The sequence below is a fragment of the Anthonomus grandis genome, chromosome 14 (assembly GCF_022605725.1).
Source record: "Anthonomus grandis grandis chromosome 14, icAntGran1.3, whole genome shotgun sequence".
In the NCBI taxonomy this organism is placed as follows: Eukaryota; Metazoa; Arthropoda; class Insecta; order Coleoptera; family Curculionidae; genus Anthonomus; species Anthonomus grandis.
In genome coordinates, this window is record NC_065559.1 from 10,476,002 (window position 1) to 10,497,611 (window position 21,610).

Consider the following 21,610-nt stretch of genomic DNA (forward strand, 5'->3'; position numbering starts at 1 on the left):
ACCAATCCACCTATGAGGAAACCTTAAATTTAAAAAAATTCTCACATTTATCGCAAAATGCGCGGGACATCCATCGTGCTGTAAAAACATCCTTGCTCGGGTTTGAATTGGGATGTCTTCAAGCAGTACAGGCAAGTGATCTTGTAAAAAATCTAAATAGGTGTGTCCATTGAGGACCTCTTTAAAAATGTATGGACCAATAATTCTTTCCCCTATTATTCCACACCAGACATTAATAGACCACCGACCCTGATACTGCACTTCTCTCATCCAGTGGGGATTTGCGGGAGCCTAATAGTGCATATTGTGTAAATTTACACTACCAACACTGGTGAAAGTTGCCTCGTCTGTCCATAGAATGTTTGAGACAAACTGGGGATCTTCTTCCATCATATTGCTAAACCAGTTACAATAATCAAGTCGTCTATCAAAATCGGTTCCTGTTAATTCCTGATGCAGCACCATATGATATGGATGCAACCTAAAATAACATTCAAATTAAGTAAAAAATTAAAATAATATATATTTTTTAATATTCGATTCTAGTAATAGTCAAATTTAATTATCAACTTTTTAACAAACCTGTGGTCTCTTAAAATGTTATGCACAGTTGATTTCGTAATGCCCAAATCCAATGAAATTTGCCTTATTCCTATGTGAGGGTATAATCCAATATAAGCAGGCACATTAACAATATTTTCTTCAGATCATCCAGGGCGACGTCTTCTGTTAAGAGGTAAATGGATACTGCCATTTTCTCGCAACCGATCTTGCAAATGTCCTTTTCATATAATGTCTCTGTTCTGGATACCGCATAGCATATATTCGAGAGTCAACCGTTGAGTTATGATTGCATTCGAAATAAACTGCTAGCATATTATAGGCTACTTCATTTGGAATTTTCATTTTTAAACTTATTAATTTGTAGTAAAAAAACACTTACACATAAGAAATAACTTAAAACTGATAACTGTCAATTTAAGTAACTTTAAATGACATTTTCCAATCCTTTGTTTCCCTTTATATTTCCATAGGCCTCTTGATATAATAGTAATATTCAAATAGAATTAATAAATCATATTCGGAGATTTTCGATTGCCAATTATATTTTCAAATGAAAATATGATTATGAGCTTTTAAATAATTTTCAGTAATTTTTGATAATATTCTGTCACAAATACCGCCCTAATATTGCTAATAATATTTAAAATTTGAAAAATAGGTTATTTTAAAATTACTCGAAAACAAATGGAGATATCGAAAAGCGGTTTTCACTGGTTTGTTAGTACTCGTATGTTTTAAGTCTTCGAAGCCGCAGTGAAAAAATTATATCATTGCATTTAACTTTTTAGAGAAAATCTAAAAAGTGTGTAGGGTGCGTAGGCATCTCACTGGAAACTGTGGCTTATTCTCCACACCATAGGATTGTATTCAAATGTGAATACATTAGCCTAAATAATATTATTTTTAGATTACTATTAATTGCGCAATATTAATGTTACAAATTAAGATTTTCCCTAAAATGTCGTTAAAACATTTTTGTTATTAGTCATTTTTATTTTGTTCTGCTAATTTGTTTCATTTTCTAGATTAAAATTAATATTCTTGTTAGGCTTTTAGCTTGTTAAAACGTTCTAAACAGTAAAAGGCAAAATTTTCTTTTTGTTTTTTCATAATGCAATACTCTAAAGAGTTGCTCTAACTGCCTGCTTGAAACATGTGTTTATTATCATATCAAAATATATAGAAAATTGTCTATGGAGACGGTTAATTATTATCTTAAATCCAGCTTGAATGTCTCAAAATTTGAATAACACAAAGATGATAATTCTTTATAATATTTAATATTAATCATTCAAACGAATTAATTTAGTGATGAACCGATATTAAAACGCAAAAAAGCACGTACAACACACAGTAATATTAGATGGATTTACGTAGCAAAAAACCTTTTAAAAAATTATAATTTCGGAACGGTGCACATGAAATAAAAGTCATGCTGATGGCCTCCACCATCCTTTGATGACGCATTTTTTACGAACGTACTGCAAAGTGATTTTAGGATATCCTTTACCGCCCTTTTTTCGAGAAGTTGAAGTTAAAAAAAATTATTTTCATAAAAAATTATTTATTTTGTTTTTAAAGCTGCAATTGATACATACAGGATGGCGCATTGAAAACGGAGCAGAGGCAAATACGAGCAGTTTAAGTTAGTAATTTCTAAGATTCTCACATTTTAATTTTAAGTGATAATTTAAAATGACTACTTTATTCCAGAATATACCGATTCTTTTAAGAAAAAAATTGCTACGAAGTAACGTAAAAATATTGGGGGGCATAATCAACTCACGCATTTAATTTAGACCTTCCAATTATTAATGAGTTTCAAACAAACACCAAATAAGACAAACAAGTTGAGTTTAGTTGAATTGGTTACTGTTACACATCACGTTATAATTAATATTAACTAACTTAGGCTGATATTACCAGTAAAAAAAGAGAATCAACTAGAGTTGTTATAATATTTGTGAAATTTCTTTGTTTACCAGTAATAAAAAAAAAAAAAATTCTTATTGATTTTAAATGTAGTACGTACGATGTTGGTACGGTGATTTATAGGACAAAACCTAGTTTTTTTATTACCTACTTTTTTAAAATTAAGGATGGTGCATAATATCACGGAAGAAAGAGTGAAAATGATTGAAATATCTTTTGAAAATAATTTATGTGCTCATAAAACAATGGAATTATTGAACGATCGATATGAGAACAGTAAAGTCAAATGAAAGTATGTACTGAAACTTGTTTCCTAATTTCTGAAAACTGAAACAGGTGTTAGTCGACGAGGTACTCAAAGAACTCTATGAGCTGATATCCATACAAAATACATCTTGTTCTAGAATTAAATGAAAACCACTTCAATCAGCGATTACAATTTTGTTAAATTATAAGTGAACGAATTATTAATGACAAATTTAATAATTAATGGTAAATCGTCATCATTGCCGATATTGGTCCGATATAATACAATACAATCTAATACAATACTATTTATTTTCTCAACTCTCGACATATACAATGTGTAAACATAGCTTTTATACTTTTTACTTTTTTTTCAATGAATACCTTACTCATTTTTAAACGAATTTGTTCCCTATTTTAATTATTTACTTTTTACTATGTAGCTCAAATTCAAGCCTTATGAGAATATTTAATTTCTTTATATAGTACAGCTATAAGATTTTAACAAATATACCTGTTAAGAAATAATTAACTAAATCTCATTATAATAAACAAAGCAACATCTACATAAATTAAATATAAAGTATATATTGTGATTTTAGAAATTTACCTGCTTTATGATTGGTTAATAGGAAAGAAATTAAATTATAAAATTAAAAAAAAAAAAACACTTTTCTTAACAAACGATTTAAAAACCCATTTGCTTAATAAAAAATAGATATATTAGGTGAGTTTTTTAATTTTTATTTTCATATTATAAACTACCTACCTTAAGTTGGTTCTAAAATAATATAACTGCAGTAATATATCTTACAGCAACTATAATGTATAAATTTTACTACAAAATATTTATTCATTTTTATTATAAAGGCATTTAATAAAAAGTAAAATATGCACATTTGTTTTAAAACTTGTTATAATTATTTTCATTACATTTAAAATACTGAGCATACATTCATGACTTTTTATGACAAGAACCGCTCACTATAACAATTCTTGTTTAGCAAATACAATACATTTAAAGGTAATATGGATCAGTCATTGCCAAAAAAATTTGAAAAAAGTGGCTGAAATAAATATATCAATTATTTTAAAACGACCAAAAGGAAATCAAGATATAAAGACAGATAGAAAAAGTGCCTATAATTGCCAATTAAATTATGCATTTCTTTACTTATGCGTTAAATGAAAATAACTCCATGTTCAATGTTACTGGTTTATGTTCAGGGTTTTTATACCTAAAAGAGATAAAAAGTTATTTTAAGAAGCCTTTAAGCCATTTTAAGCCATTTATTTATCGATAGTGGATAAAACTATACCTCCCTATAGAAAAACAAAATATTTTCTTAAAAAGTTTTGTGTGTCTCAATATAGATTCATTACGAAAAATTTAAAAATGATACCTGTCCTCATATTAATATTAAAAAAGCAATCAAAAATCTACTTCTGGAGCTACATATATGAAGCTAAGTAACACAACATTTTATCTTTAGAGTAAATTAATAAAACACGATCAATCAAACAATATATAAAATTAATAAAGGATGAAAAGTATGGCACACCGATGGAAACATAATAAAATTTCTTTCCGTTATATAACAGGAATGTTTACTTTTATGTTAAGAGTTCTTGCTGGTATATAAACATAGGAACGAAAACTCAACAAGGGTGTCTGCATGCTCTTAAATAATAAAATATTTAAAATAGTTTTTTTAAAGAAATTACTAAATTTTTTAAATTTTTTCAATATCTTTCCATTTTTTTTCAAATTTAAACTTTGGATATGTTGCATGGACAACGTGTAGAATTTAACTTATAATTTAAAAAAACTATTTTTCCAATTAACAAAAAAAAATTAAATTGAAAGCTCATCATAGGAATCTCGAAAATCGAGAAATCATCATAATCCTAATGAAGTATTTAATTTCCTTACAGGTTACAGCTATACTATGTTAACAGATATACCCCTTAAGAAGTTAATTAAATTTTATTATGTTAACCAAAGAATCAATTAAATTAAAAATATATTGTATACGTAAATTAAAATTATGGTTTATTGCGATTTTCACTTACTACATCGCGATTGGTTAGAAATAAAAAAAAACTTCTTTAGAAAAGATTCAAAAATATTTTTTCATATTAAAAAATAGATAATTTTGGTTAAGTTTTTTAATTTTAAATGCCATTTATAGTAGGTATACTATTTCAAGTGGGTTGTATTATATTTGTTAATACAGTAATATACATAGATCTAACTTGAATTAACGTACTAAAATAAAACGTAAGAAGTACGCATTTTGTTTAAGGGTTTTTTAAAATGTTATTCGTTAGATTTTAAATGATTAGCGTATATTTACTTTTTTTATGACAAGAAGCGTTCCTTAATATAAATATAATAGGTTTAGAGTCAATGTAGGCCAGTGAGTGCCAAAAGAAACTAAGGAGTAAGTCTGGTTGAAATAAATTTACCAATTATTAAATGCTTAAAAGTATCTTAGATAAAAAGAAAAATACGTATAAATGCCAATTAAATTATGCATTTTCTTACTCAAGCATAAAGTACAAATAACTGTTCAAATTTAAAGAACAATACATATTCGTAATGTTTTTACTGGTGTATGCTTTATTATTTCTAATATTATTTCTATTCCTGGAAAGAGTTTAAGTACAAAAAACATTAAGAGTTTAAAATTTTAAATGGTAATGCCTACCTTCTAAAACGAGACCTTCTTAGAGTGTCTTGATGCGAACTAAATAGAGATTCATCTTATTAATATTGAGAAAACAATCAAAAATCTACTTGTGGAGCTAAATATACATTGGCAAGTAAAACAATATTCTAGAATAAAAAGTATAGCACACCGGTGGAAATTTAATAAAATTTCTTTTCGTTATATAACAGGATTGTTCACTTTTATGTTAAGAGTTCTTGCTAGTGTCTGCCTGCTCCGAAATAATAAACTTTAATTAATAACTGTACAGAGAACAGAGGAAACTAATAACAATGAATAGAAAATAATAACAAAGTAGCAAATAAACATATATATTTTTAGCTGAGGTTATTTTTAATTTCATTAAAATACATAATCTGAAATTAGTTGTAAAATATTGTTTAATAAAAATATTCAGCAATATTATTAATTTTTTTAAGAATCTCAATGACACCTGAGTGAAAACTCAAAAATACATATTTGATTTAAATGTTCTTTAAAATTTGAATACATTAGATTTTAAATATTTAACAGGCATTTATGATAGTATGCTAAAAAAATATTAAAGTGTAAAGCGGGATAGAATAAATATAACAAATATAAAATGCCCAAAAGTATATTAGATATAACGGAAAATGCCTAATATGGCCAATAAAATTATGCATTTCAAAGAACAATTTTCCTAATTTTTTATATTCCACGTTCAATATTACTGGTAAGTATATATTTAGTAATGCTATTTCTAAAATTATTTTAAGTACAAAAAATATTTAGATGTATTTCATATATTTAAGACCTACAGGTCGAGCTCCAATTCAGATTATTAGAATTACAATTGAAATTATTGATCTATTAGGTAAAATTATAATTAATTACAACTTACAACTAAAAAGAAAATATGTAAAATAAATAATAGTAATACCCGGTACAAAAATTACATTATATTTTTTATTTTTATAACATATTTACTTTATCAAGAATACTGCATACCCATGTAATAAATATCTGATATTAAATCGATGTTTGGCCAAAAAAATCGAAATAATTGACTTTATAAAATTAACATTTTTTTTCATAGACCAGAAATGTTATACTGTGATTTTTAGGTTCAGGCCACATTGTGGTTGTTGATTTATATTCCAAATAAGGTGTCTATGATCCCGGGTTTTGTATCAGCATTCCGGTTACCTAATGATACTTCAGTGTTCCGATCCATGAAAGCACTGCACACCTTAGTCCTAAAAGTACTATGTCACAAAGGTGTACTCTACAGCGAACAACACAACAGGATCATAAATGGAGCACTTACTAACTTTTTGAAGTATGTACATACAATCAATTAAAAACAGGTAGTAATAAGATATACATTTATATGGTGCTATATAAAAAACATATGATATAACAGTCCAAAATTGAAATGAAAAATAGAAAAAACAAAAATTAAACCATAACACTTATATTTTAACAAATTTGATTTCTTTTCTTTTAGTCCCCCTTTTTATATGTATAACGAATATTATTTCACTAATATAGATAAACGCTATCCCTATAATGCTATCATAGGGCAACATCAGTACTGAAATCCTTTTTGAAGTCACAGTGAATTTTGGGAATAATTTTTTTTTAAGAATTTTAAATATTGAATTATTTCATAATTTAAAATTCGTTTAAAAATTGTTGATAAAACTGGTAAAATAAAAGTTTTTTTTAAGTAAGCTTAATAGTTTTTAAAGTAACTTAATTTTTCTTGAATTTTGTAATCTTCTTTTTTGTAAACTAAAACTTCCCATGTACAATGTGTAAAATTTATCGCATAATTCAAAATTGAATTTAAAACTTTAAAATCAAATTTATATTTCTACACACCCTGTTAAATTCGAGTACCTTATTTTAGAACGAATTTGTTCTGTATTTTAGCTATTCACTTTGCACCACGTGGCTTAAATTGAACCCTGATGATTGAAATCTGGAAAATCGAAAAATATACAAATTATTAGTTGTAAAATATTGCAAATACAGTAATATATATTAATACTTGAAAGCAACAGTGAGATAAACCTAGAAAAAAATTATTTTAAGCTAATTATGTTAAATGCAATACTGAGAGATTAAAAATTTATTAAATAATTTAATTTTAATCACAAATTTATGAGAACCATTATATAGAAAGATATTTAATACAAATTTCAATACTTCGTTCTTTCAACCAAAAAAAGATCAGTGCTCATTTTGTGCCACTTCCAAATGAAAGTATATCGACATTCTTTTATATAAATTATAAGATATATATATATATACATGAAATGCTTATAATATCACTTTCTATAATATTTAAAGTAAAGAGGGTACTTGTTGTTTATGGACTGAAAAGTTGCCAAAAGAGGTGCCATAGAAATTGCAACTGCAATCGACAATTCCATTGCCCAAAATAAAAATAAATTCATGTTTTGTATGTACCTCTATGGTTTGAAAATTTTGAATATTAAGACGATAAGTCATACTAAAAATTAATTAATTTATTATTCATGCCTGTACTGAACGAAAAAAAGTTTTGACAAAGATTTCTTCTGATGGGACAAAACATTTTTTTTGTTGTAAGATATCGAGAGTTGGCCATGATTATCCGATGTTCCGAAAAAAATGCTTCCTTGTATACTGTCAAGGTAATGAAAACTGGGGACTTCATAGATTGGAAAAAGGTATGCGACCAAACAGGTAAAGACTTTAATGTAAATAATGATGGGGAAAAATATGTTTGGCAAAATGTAAAGATGATTTAAATGAATATAAATAATCCAGATCTAATAAAATATAAGGTTTCCTTAGAAACAAACATCACCAAATCTATAAACGTTAAATATCGTAAGAGAGGTTGTAGAAGAAGAACTTGCAAGAGTATTGAATTGGAACCAGCCTATGATAAACCAACTCGAGTTCCATCAAATTAAATAAAAGATCTCATTTCATTATGGGAAAGTGGAAGTATCCGGCAATCTAAAAGAACAGGAAAGTGTTGAGAATGTAAAATTCCTCCTTAGAATATAAAATTCATTTATGTTAACAAAATTAAGATATATGTATTTTTTTTAAATAAATGTGTTTTCTTGACAGTCTTCTATTTATTTGATGACCTTTAACATAACTAAAAATTAAATAAAAAAAACGAATGCAATAGTGAAATATCTTTTACTTATTTAAATCTTAAAGACCAGACAATTTAAAACAATTTTATCAATGTTTACATAAAACTTTCTTAACCTGAAATCTTCGGACTTAAAGGAAAATTTACAACATAAATATTAAACTACTCCTATAGAAAATAAAAAAGAGATTATCTTAAAACAATGAATTTAGAGATCTCTCACTATTGCTTTCAGGTTCGATATCTTACAACAGCTCTAATTTGTATGTTTTACCACAAAATATTCAATAATTTTTATAAGTATTATAAAGACACTTAAACATAAATTAAAATATATATGTATTATAAGTTCTTTCAAATTGTGTTTAGTGGACTTGAAATACTTCGCGGACTTTTATGATTTTTTGTGACATCATATTCCTTTAAAACAGCCATTGTTTATTATATATACGAAATGTAGAGACAATGTGAGTTAGTCTGCCGCAAAAAAAATTGAAGAGGAAAGCTGGCTAAAATAAATATATCAATTATGAAACGCCCAAAAGTATCTCAGATATAAAAGAAAATGCCTATAATTGCGATTAAAATTAATTATGCATTTCTTTACATCTGCGTTAATAAAAAATAACTTTGAAAAATTAAAGAGCAATTGTTCTATTCGTTTAAGTTTTATGGTTAATGTTACTGGTATATGTAAAGTGTTTCTATTAGAAAAAATTAACAAATTAATTAAAGCATATATAATAATATTTGGTTACACCTACCTTCTAAAAGCAGACCTTTGTAGACTGTCTTGAGGCAACTAAACAAAGATTCATAAAAAAAAAAATTATATAGCTTTTTACTCTTACAATAATATTAGAAGATAATCAAAAATCTGTTTCTAAAGTTAAACATACAGTGTGACCCATTTGTTTTCGGGTCACCCTGATAAAAAGTTTATTTTTGGTGCGATTTTGCTTGGGTTTTTTTTAAATGTTAGGTCCAGAAAAACTGCATCATTATAACAAAAAAAATTCTGCCATGCAAATTCCAAGGCCTACAAATGTCAGTTTTGAAGGGCCAAATTTTAAGAAACCATGTTAGGCATTTTTTTAGCAAAAAATTGTGCACACCACTGGATTTGGCATCCCCCAAAACGGCCTTTAATATTAAATAATAACAATTTTATGATTAAAAAAAATGCGCTTTACTTCTAAGTTGTCTCTAAAAATGATTGAAATATTGAACTCTATTGTGTCTACAAATTTTTGAAATATTGAATTGTCACATTTGACATCTAACTGTCAAAAGTGGTAATAGAACATGTTTAGATAGTATTAGTAATCATGGAAAATTCAAATTTAAGAAAAAAAATTGAAATTGTTCGTCTTGTTGGTGGTAACACGCGTTCGATGAGAGAAGCTGCCAGAGAATTTAATATTAGGCATCCTGATAGACCAGTAAGTCTAAGTACTGTGCAACTTATTAATAAAATTTTCAATGAAACAGGATCTGTTTCGAAAAATCTACTTAAAAATAGACATAATGGACGGCGTGGGCTCAGAAGAAATGAAAATTACATTTTGGAATATTTTAACGGCAATCCTCGAAGTAGTGTCAGAACGGCTAGTTTGGTCCTTAACATCCCCAGAGAAAGTATAAGAAGATGTTTGCAAAAAAATAACATAAAAGCATTTAAGCCAAAATTTTTGCACACCTTAGAGGATGGTGACCAGGCAAGAAGATAAGGGTTTGGTATTGGCTTCAGGGAGAATATTTAAACAACAGAAACTTTCTAGATGAAATCCTTTTTAGCGATGAAGCCACTTTTACCACAAATGGCGTAGTCCAGTCAAAATTGCCGCCACTGGTCCGTGCAGAATCCAGAATTTATAATAAATGCAAGGAGACAGTATTCGCAAAAAATTAACGTTTGGTGTGGAATACTAAGCGACAAAATTATTGGCCCTTTTTTCTTTAATGGTAATTTGAATATAATTGAATTTTTGAATTTTCTTGAGAATGAATTGTCGAACGCATTAGAAGATTTGCCCTTAAGATATCACCTTAATCTGAAGTTTCAATTAGATGGTTGTCCTGTCCATAAAGCTCGTTTAGTAAGAGACTGGTCAAATCAACATTTTGAAAACTGTTGGATAGGACGAAACAGTCCTTTCATTGAGTGGCCACCGAGATCTCCTGACTTAACGCCATTCGATTTTTTACTCTGGGGCTTACTTAAAGAAAAAGTGCACAAATCAAGACCTCAAAATTTAGAAGATCTACAAGTCAGAATAATCCAGGTTTGTTCAGAAATTACTCCAAGGAATGTCCGTAAAGTTATTTTAAATGTAGGCAAAAGGAATGTAAAATGCATAGAAAACAATGGTGGATTAGTAGAAATTTCAAAAATTTAGTAGCGGTTAATTTTAATTTTTTTGTTTGTTGTTTTTATTTTTGTTAGTTTATTGTTTGTTTTTATTTGTATTTAGTTTGGAATTGTTATTTGCTTGTATTATCTTTGTTCAATTTGTTTTTTTCATGGCTATCTACACATTTTTAAATGTAAATAAATGCATAATTTCCCTTTTTATTTTTTATTATAAAATTGTTATTACTTAATATTTTTTGGTGAAATTTGGTATAAGGCCATTTTGGGGGATGGCGAATCCAGTGGTGTGCACAATTTTTTGCTAAAAAAATGCCTAGCATGCTTTCTTAAAATTTGGCCCTTAAAAACTGACATTAGTAGGCCTTGGAATTTGCATGGCAGAATTTTTTTTTGTTATAATGATGCAGTTTTTCTGGACCTAACATTTAAAAAAACCCGAGCAAAATTGCACCTAAAATAAACTTTTTATCAGGGTGACCCGAAAACAAATGGGTCACACTGTATATAGGCAAGTAAGACCACATTTTATCGAGTTAATTTATAAAACAGGATGAATCAAATAGTATAGGTATAAAATTACATAAAGGATAAAAAGTAAAGCACACCGATGAAAATATAATGAAATTCCTTTCCATTATATAACAGGAATGTCTCTTTTATGTTAAGAGTTCTTGCTGGTCTATATGCATAAGGACAAAAACTCAACAACGGTGCCTGCCTGCTCCTAAATAATAAACTTTAATTAATAACTGTACAGGAAACAACGGAAATGAATAGAAAATAATAAAAAAGCAGCAAATTTAAGAAAGAAAGAGAAAAGCTTTATTTGCCAAAAAAAAGTGACAGATTACAAAATTTGACATAATTTAATTTAATAAAAGATGCCAATAGAAGTGCATCTCGATTAGAAGAAAACCGTTCTACAGTCACACCTTGACACTGTGACGCCTTTGAACGTGTGCCCAATTTAGATTATAAAAGTTAAAAAAAATTATTCAATAACTTATTATTTTCACAGTTTTCAGTTGAATTGAGTGGTAAATTAAAATCATTCAATCAATATTATTATATCTATGCACTAGTGCGTAAAAAGTGAAACTATAAACCCTGGGAAATGTGTAAAGTGAGTACTTTACGCACAATAGTAGAAAAAAACAATATTCGTAGCAAATGATTTAAAAATATGTTTGCTTATTACCAAACAGATATTTTAGGGTGAGTTTTCTAATTTTTAATTTCATATAATACACTAATCTAAGTTGGTTACAAAATAATCTAAATACAGTAATATTTATATCTTACAGCAACTATAATATAGAATATTTTACTAAAAAATATTTAATAATTTTTATTATAAAGGCATTTAATAAACACTAAAATATGAACAGTTGTTTTAAAACTTCTTTATAATGAGTTTCATTAGATCTGTAATAGTTAGCGTACATTTATGAATTTATGACGAAGAGAATCTTACTATCACAGCCCTTGTTTGGCAAATATAACAAATTAAGGGGCAATGTGGGTCAGTCAGTTCAAAAAAATATTAAAGAGTAAAGCTGACTGGAATGCATATAATAATAATAAAATGACCAAAAGTATCTTAGATATTAAGGAAAATGCACATCCAAGCATTATTAATTTAATCCGATGCCCTTTTGACAAAACCATTTATTTTACAAATTAAAGGAACACAAACATTCTGACCTATACCATCTTAACACTTTAACTGTTAATAATGCTAAAGTGAAATTACTAAGAAGATAAGAAAATTTTAAAAAAATTACAGATTAGGTATGCCTATTTTGTATTCATTTTACCTGTTAATAAAAAATAGCTATATTTGGTTTAAATTATCTTTATAATTGTTTTCAATTAATAATAAGTACTTAGCGTCCATTCTTGATTTTTTAAGGCATAAACATGCCTACTCACTATTACAGTTCTTGTTTAGTAAATACAATAAATTTAAAAGTTATATAGATCAGTCATTGCCAAAAAAAATATTAAAAAGTAAAGGTGGCTGACATAAATATATCAATTATTTAAAAATGACCAAAAATGGATCAAGATTTAAAGAAAGACAGAGAAAAAATGCCTATAATTGCCAAATAAATTATGCATTTTACTTACGCGTTAAATAAAAATAAGTCTATGCCCAATGTTACAGGTATATGTTCAGTGTTTTTATTCCTAAAAAGCGATAAAATATTTTAGATAAAGTGTTAGGATTAGTTGCCAGCCATTTATTTATCGATAGTGGTAATGACTATACCACCTTATAGAAAAACAGAATAGGTATATTTTTTGAAGGTTATATCTGACTCAATAAAGATTTATTACGAAACATTTAAAAATGATACCTATCCTTACATTAAACCTAAAAAAGCAATCAAAAATCTACTTCTGGAGCTAAACATATAAAGGTAAGTAACACAATATTTTATTCTTAAAAAAAATTATAAAACACAATCAATCAAACAATATATAAAATTAATAAAAGATGAAAAGGCACACCGATGGAAACATAATAAAATTTCTTTCCGTTATATAACAGGATTGTTTAGTTTTATGTTAAGATTTCTTGCTGGTGTATATATATAAGGACAAAAACTCAACAAGAGTGTCTGCATGCCCTTAAATAATAAAATATTTAAAATAGTTTTTTAAAACAAATCACTAGAATTTTTTTATTTTTTTCAATGCCTTTCCATTTTTTTTTAAATTAAAACTTTACAAATAACGTGTAGAATTTAACATATAATTTAAAAAAAAACTATTTTTCTAATTAACAAAAAAAAAACAGATTTAAACCTTATAATAGGAATATCGAAAATTAAGAAATTTGCATAATCTTAATGAAGTATTCAATTTATTTACAGGATACAGCTGTAACATTTCAACAAATATACCCCTTAAGAAGTTAATTAAATTTTATTATGTTAACCAAAGAATCACGTAAATCAAAAATATATTGTATACATAAATAAAAAAGTATAGGTTTATTGCGATTTTCAATTCTAAGCTACATCAAGATTGGTAAGCAAAAAAATATAAAAAACTTCTTTATAAAACAATTCAAAAATATTTTTTCGTAGTAAGTAGATAATTTTGGGTTAATTTTTAATGCCATTTATAGTATACTATTTTAAGTAGGGTTGTATTATATTTGTTATTACACTAATACATATAAATCTAACGTAAATAAACGTACTAAAATAAAACGTAAGAATTACCGTATATTTACTTCTTTTTATGATAAGAAGCGTTCTTTAATATAAATATAATAGATTTAGAGTCAATGTAGGCCAGTCAGTACCGAAAAAAACTAAGGAGTAAATCAGGTTGAAATAAATTTACCAATTATTAAATGCTCAAAAGTATCTTAGATAAAAAGAAAAATGCGTATTAATGCCAATTAAATTATGCATTTTCTTACTCAAGCATAAAGTATAAATAACTCTTCAAATTTAAAGAACAATACATATTCGTAATGATAAATGTTTCTACCGGTGTATGCTTTATTGTTTATTACATTATTTATATTCCTAGAAACAGTAAACAAATTATTTTAAGCACAAAAATCATTAAGTGTTCAAAATTTTAAATGGTAATGCGTACCTTCTAAGACGAGACCTTCTTAGAGTGTCTTGATGCGAACTAAATAGAGATTCATGATATTATGATTGAGAAGACAATCAAAAATCTACTTGTAGAGCTAAATATACATAGGCAAGTAAAACAATATTCTATCCTTAAAGTAAATTAGTAATAAATAATAAAAAGTATAGCACACCGATGGAAATGTAATTAAATTTCTTTCCGTTATATAACAGGATTGTTTACTTTTATGTTAAGAGTTCTTGCTGGTGTATATACATAAAGACAAAAACTCAACAACGGTAAATAAAAAAAAATTAAATAAATGCCGTTTATAGTATACTACCTTAAGTTGGTTCTATTATATTTGTTAATACAGTAATATACATACATCTATCTTGAATAAACGTACTAAAATAAAACGTAAGAAGTACGCATTTTGTTTAAGGGTTTTTCAAAATTTTATTCGTTAGATTTTAAATGATAAGCGTATATTTATTTTTTTTTATCATGAGGAGCGTTCCTTAATATAAATTTAATAGATTTAGAGTCAATGTGGGCCAGTCAGTGCCAAAAAATTCTAAAGAGTAAATCTGGCCGTAATAAATTTACTAATTATTAAATGCGCAAAAGTACCTTAGATAAAAAAGAAAATTAATATTAATGCCAATTAAATTATGCATCTTCTTACTCAAGCGTAAAGTAGAAATAACTCTTCAAATTTAAAGAACAATACATAATCCTTATGATAAATGTTTCTACTGGTGTATGTTTTATTATTTATTACATTATTTTTATTCATAGAAAGAGTTAACAAATTATTTTAAGTACAAAAAACATTAGGTGTTTTTAAATAGTATTTAAAATTTTAAATAGTAATGCCTACCTTCTAAATTGACACCTTCTTAGAGTGTCTTGATGCAAACTAAATAGAGATTCATCACATTAATACTGAGAAGACAATCAAAAATCTACTTGTAGACCTAAATATACATAGGCAAATAAAAAACAATATTCTATCCTTAAAGTAAATTAGTAATAAAGAATACAAAGTATAGCACACCGATGGAAATATAATGAAATTTCTTTCCGTTATATAACAGGATTGTTCACTTTTATGTTAAGAGTTCTTGCTGGTGTATATACATAAGGACAAAAACTCAACAACGGTGCCTGCCTGCTCCGAAATAATAAACTTTAATTAATAACTGTACAGGAAACAGCGGAAACGAATAGCAATGAATAGAAAATAATAAAAAAGTAGCAAATAAACGGGGGTGCATAGAGAAACACCCGCGCGGCTGTAGACAAAAGCAACTCCCAGGCTGGCGCAATTTAAGAAAAACAAAAGAGCGCGGCGTACCGGGCGGATCGAGAGAGAAAATAAAACCAAAAATTAAAAAAAAAAAAACAGAAAATCCTAGTGCCCCCCTCTACCGCTGTCCCATCGCTTGTATCGATTGCGTAGAGAACGCGGTGACATTCTTTATCAATACGTCACAGCTCATATTTCAAGTTTTCCTCTCCGGCACCACACACAAAGAAAATCGCAACTTCTTTCGGTAGCCGGAGGGCGTGTTAGCGAAGACGATCGCGGTGGGGCGACCAATCGCTTCTGCACGTTCAGTTTTGCGCTCCAATAAGACTCCGCCCCGGGGCAAGGGGGTGGGATCGAGGAGTCGCTCGAGTTTTTCCGAATGTTTTTATTTATTACATTTGTAGTCGGCCGTCGGTACAGGTTGCGTTCAGTGCGCAGGCATAGAGGAGGTCGAATCTCACCCCGCCTCACTCGATTTCGAGAGACAGACAAACAATCGTCGTGGGCGAATAGCCCATTCTCCGATTGTCGGTACGTTTCTACGGATGGACTTTGCGACATCATCACTAAACGCGACGTGAATAGTATTTCATTTGTGATACTTATATAATTGTATAAGGGACTCTAGATAAAGACAAGTGGCGCGATTTAGACATTTCGAGTGTTTGCGAATGATGATGGACAATTCCGGTGTTGACTCTGCCAGTGACCATAGTAGTCACGCTTCTTCGAGTTCCCCAGTTATCGCTATTAAACCTTCTCCCTCGCCCACAACAAATAACAATAACATCCCCAGTCACCATCACCACCAGCATCAGGTACACAGTCCGAGACAAGCTTCACCTCTAGGCCCTCCAATGTCTATGGCTCATCCTTTAAGTCCGCCGCCGGTCACAAGTGCTTCTCTAGCAAGAAGCATGGCTTTGGGACACTTGCCTCCTCCAGGTTTGGGACTGTTGAATTCTTTGGGTGTATTGCACAACCCCCTGGACCTTATGGCACATCACGCTCCACCGAGGCCATACAATTCACCACCGCCAATCTCTACTTCTGATCCAACAGCAAACGAATGTAAGCTAGTTGATTACAGAGGACAGAAAGTTGCGGCATTTATAATTGCAGGAGATACGATGCTATGCTTGCCACAAGCATTTGAATTATTTTTGAAGCATTTGGTCGGGGGGTTGCATACGGTTTACACTAAACTTAAGAGACTCGATATCGTTCCGTTGGTTTGTAATGTTGAGCAAGTACGAATTTTGAGAGGACTCGGAGCAATTCAACCGGGCGTTAACAGATGCAAATTGTTGTCATGCAAAGACTTTGATACTTTGTATAAAGACTGCACTACTGCCAGGTATGTCGCTAAAGTAGTTAATATTTGCTATAATTTTAAGATAGTGGATACATTTGTCATTAATATTAAATCATATCTTAAAAAGCCAGAAAGCAAAAAAATATATTATATTTGAAAAGGAAATTTTCTAATATAAACGCATTTAAGGCAAAGTTTGTCTTTACCAGCTATATTAGTTATATATTAACTAGTAAAAAATTTCGAATTCATTCAAATATTTTTATCAAGTAGAAAATCGCAGCTAATCTATGCTTACTCGTGATTTATTTTTATTCTATTCAAGGAATCTTAACTCTGAAATATTACTTTATACTTTAACTACAAAGCAGCGACTATTATCAATATTTCAAGTAGAAAAAAAAATAACACAGTTACTAATTACAATTAGGTCTCAAATATGTTCTTATCAGATTTTAAATTCTTATGGTTATTTAAACTTAAAAAAATGAATCTAGTCTTCATGGAATAACGTCCCTTTTTACCATAATTCTACAGAAAAAAACAATGGTCTGCTCCACAATAGAAATCAATGGTAATTATTGCAAATAAGAAATTAAGATAATTTAATTCCTGTAAATGCAGAACCATCCTTTTTATTTCTAACAATATTTTTGAAAAAAAAAAATCTCCTAATAAATAAGTTAATAAAGTTTTTATGTGAAATCCAAAATATGTACCGGTACTTAATAATATTAACGAAAATAATAAGAAAGCTGCCAGAGCCATTTAAGTTATGCATTTGTAAAATAAATAATCGTTTCTACTGAACAAGTCGTTAATTTTAAAATTTATCATTTCTAATAATATCAAACAAGACTAATATATAAAATGTATAGAGCATAACAAATATAATGCATTAAAACTTAAGAATTGACTTAATATCTTGAATGAACTTAAATATACGAATGATTGCTTTTCGTAATACAATTACATTATGAGTTAGTTAGATAATGAATTAGTTGCACACGGTTTACACTAAACTTAATATACTTGATCTTATTAGGTTGGTCTCTAATGTTGAGCAAGTACAAATATATATTTGTTTCAAAATCGAAAAATATTAGAATAATACCTTATTACCAATTAAAACTAAGTCTTAAATATGTTTCTATAGTTTTTTAACATTCTCAAGGTTAATTGAATATGAATAAGTAAATTTAGTCTTTATAAAATAACTTCCCACCTATGAGTTTACTCTAGGCCCAATTTTACAACTAAAAGCCTTTAATAAGACAAAACAGTTTTAATACCATTTAGGAATACAAAACGTGATACAAATGATCCTATTGAAAAACTGTGACCATATTAATATTAAAATTACTTAGGCCTTGGTTCACGATAAGGTGGTAATAATAGACTCTCAATGAAAAAAAATTAAAATAATTACAAAACAGACTGCAAAATAATTATTTATTGTAGCTTCGGATGTTCCTATCCAATTTCATTAAAGTGCTTTGCCAGCTATAAAAAATTAAAATAAATTAATTGTTGTAAATGCAAAACCATCCTTTTTATTTTTAGGAATAATTTTGGGAAAAAATACTTTTAATAAATAATTTAATAAAATTTTTAAGTGAAACACTCGACTGTTACATAATTAATGTATTATTAAATATTGCAACTTTTGTTGAGGCATTTAATATGAAATATTTACCTAAACTTATCATAATAACGAAAATAGCAAAAAAGCTATCAGAGCCAATTAAGTTATGCATTTGTAAAATATATAATCGTTTCTACTTAACAAGTCGTTAACTTTAACATTTAATATTTTTATTAATATTAAACCTTAATAATAAGTATACAAGCTGAAACAACTATATAAAATGTATATAATGCGTCAAAACTTAATTGGGTTTTTAATTTTCAGATAGTCGTTAACAGTTAAAACAAAATAACTCCCAGGAGATTTTTAGCTAATAAGCAGTAGAATTTTAGTTCTTATTTTTTGCATAATGACAAAAATAAACTAATATATTGCTTTTTATAATACAATCAGATTATGATTGAAGTAAAGCTGGATAGTAAATTAGTTGCATACAGTTTACACTAAACTTAAGCTAAAAAACTAAAGCGGAAAATATTACCATAATACCTTATTACTAACTAAAACTAGATTTTAAATATGTTTCTATAGTTTTTATGTTTCTAAGTTTTCCAAATAAATTTAGTTTTCATAAAATAAATTTCTTTTTTTAACTTTACTCTAACTTTTTAACTCTAATCACAATTAGAGTTAAAAATCTTTAACATTCAAATCATAAAAGTTTTCTTACTATTTAGAAATACAAAAAAATGATACAAATTTTAGCACAGCCACTGTCCCGAAATACTAAAAATTTATATTTTACCATTGACCAAATGTGGCTATATCAATATCGAAATAACTTAGGCTTTGGTCCACGAGAACGTAGTAACAATAGTCTCCCCCACAATGAAAATAAATGGAAATAATTACAAAACAGAATGCAAAATAAACGAAGAGGGAGAACTGAAGTGGATAAGTCCCTCTGCCCTACATATCTGCCCCGTTTCGATATATGTATGTTTTATTGAGTTTTGTTTTATTAAATGCAGTTCGAATTCCGATCGTTCGTTGGGTTGATTCTCGAGTGGTCCGGAGATAAGGCACGTGCTTAATTAGATTTTGAAATCGTCGAGGATCAAGAGGAGCCGTTAGATTTGCCTGTTTTCTTCTGGGCGTTATTAATATTTGTTTGCGAAGTTGATATTTAGATTAAATGCTGGAATGATTTTCAATGTTTAGTTTAATATTAGGGGTTTTTAAAATGTAATTTGGGCATTACAGTCTAAAAGTAAAAACACCATCAGTTATATATTATGTTATCTATTAAAATTTTATGGATATCCTAAGATAGGGTAATGTAACCCTGCAAATATTCAAAGAATTGATGGAAAAAAAGCCTGATGTTTTTTGAATTATTTTAAATTCTAAAAGATATTAAATTAATTTATGTTTTAAAAAATAGTCTAAAAATTGTTATAATTGTAATATTTAATAGTATATAAGAAAATATTTATTGAAGTTAAAGTTTATCAAGAATGGGCTCAAGGAATTCAATAAAACAATAACATATAATAACACAAGTTTATTTTTATTCTGTAGTAACATCATTTTAAATTAAGCGAAAGACAGTTACAAAAACGAACAATATTTACTTTATCAAAAATATATACAATATTGATTTGAATTGCCTAGTATTAAGTCAAGTTTTTTAATTTTTTGAGCCATCTGTTAAGGTATGTGTGTCTTCTGGTTATATTTTTCATCATCCGTTTATTCTTTTGCTGATATTATATTCCAATGTAAGTAAATACATATTTTCCACTAAGATCATATTCAGAATGTATCATTAATTTACCTTTATAGTTCCTCCGATTTTCTCCATTCTGATTCTGGTTTTCGGTTGGTTCTTGATGTGTAATGTTGATTAGTAGGTATGCATATTTAGAACATATTTTTTCTTCCCTCTATCTCTTTCTGATTCGTTCATTTATAAATCTTTTAGATTACTTGAACCATGAGGCTAAGAAAGGAATAAATGACTTATATTTTCACTTCACAAATTATAGATATTATATTTCTAATCCAAGCAATTAAATATATTCTGTATTTTGAGTATCCCTATATACGTTTTTTTTGTTGAGTTAATAAACATGAGTGTTTTCAATAATCTGTGAATGGTACTTTTTGATTAGGAAAGTTAGGTTATAAAATAGTTGTGTATGTTTTTAACATGTCATATAGTAGAACTTATGAAAGCTGACAATAGTGATCAAGAAATATAATAATTCTTAACTTTTGTATCTATTTAAGAGAAAAATATATACGGCTTCAACATTTCTTACTAAATGCTTTATAATTTCAGCACTATATTTAATTGCTACACTATAAATAATTTATATTTAGTTATTGTTTGGAAAAGATAGTTGATATTTCGGATATTTTTTAGTTAAAACCGTAATCCTATACTTCATGCATTTAGTATTTTAAGGTTGGTATTTAAAGGAGCTAAAAATATCAAAGTACATTCTTGTAATAAAATGCCAAAGGCTTATAATTCAGTTTTCGTTTTAATACCGACAGTATCAAATATGTCTTATAATTTTGTTTAAATCTTTTAGGTGTTTCTATTACATTATTGACCACATATTCTATTTATGAATTCTTTAAATAAAATAAACTGGATTCGTAACTTAGAACATCTTTTAGGTTGTGAATAATGAATAATATTAAATTCCTAAATAAATAATTCATCAAAGTCTAGCGTTGGTTTGAACTAAAAAAACTATTTTTTGAATGTTTTGTCCAATATTTTTATAGTTATAACGAACCTATGCAAAAATT

General features: G+C 27.8%; 1 protein-coding gene across 3 annotated transcripts in view; it reads left to right on the plus strand.

Moving 5' to 3' along the window:
* The first annotated feature begins 16,297 nt into the window (after nt 1-16,297).
* Nucleotides 16,298-21,610, plus strand: part of LOC126744587 (dachshund homolog 2) — an 842,630-nt gene continuing 837,317 nt past the window's right edge. For all 3 annotated transcript variants that reach the window (XM_050452086.1, XM_050452088.1, XM_050452087.1), the window contains exon 1: nt 16,298-17,241. In XM_050452086.1, coding sequence (XP_050308043.1) covers nt 16,556-17,241 — 686 coding nt within the window. In that variant the 5' untranslated portion in view covers nt 16,298-16,555. The remainder of the gene's footprint in view (nt 17,242-21,610) is intronic.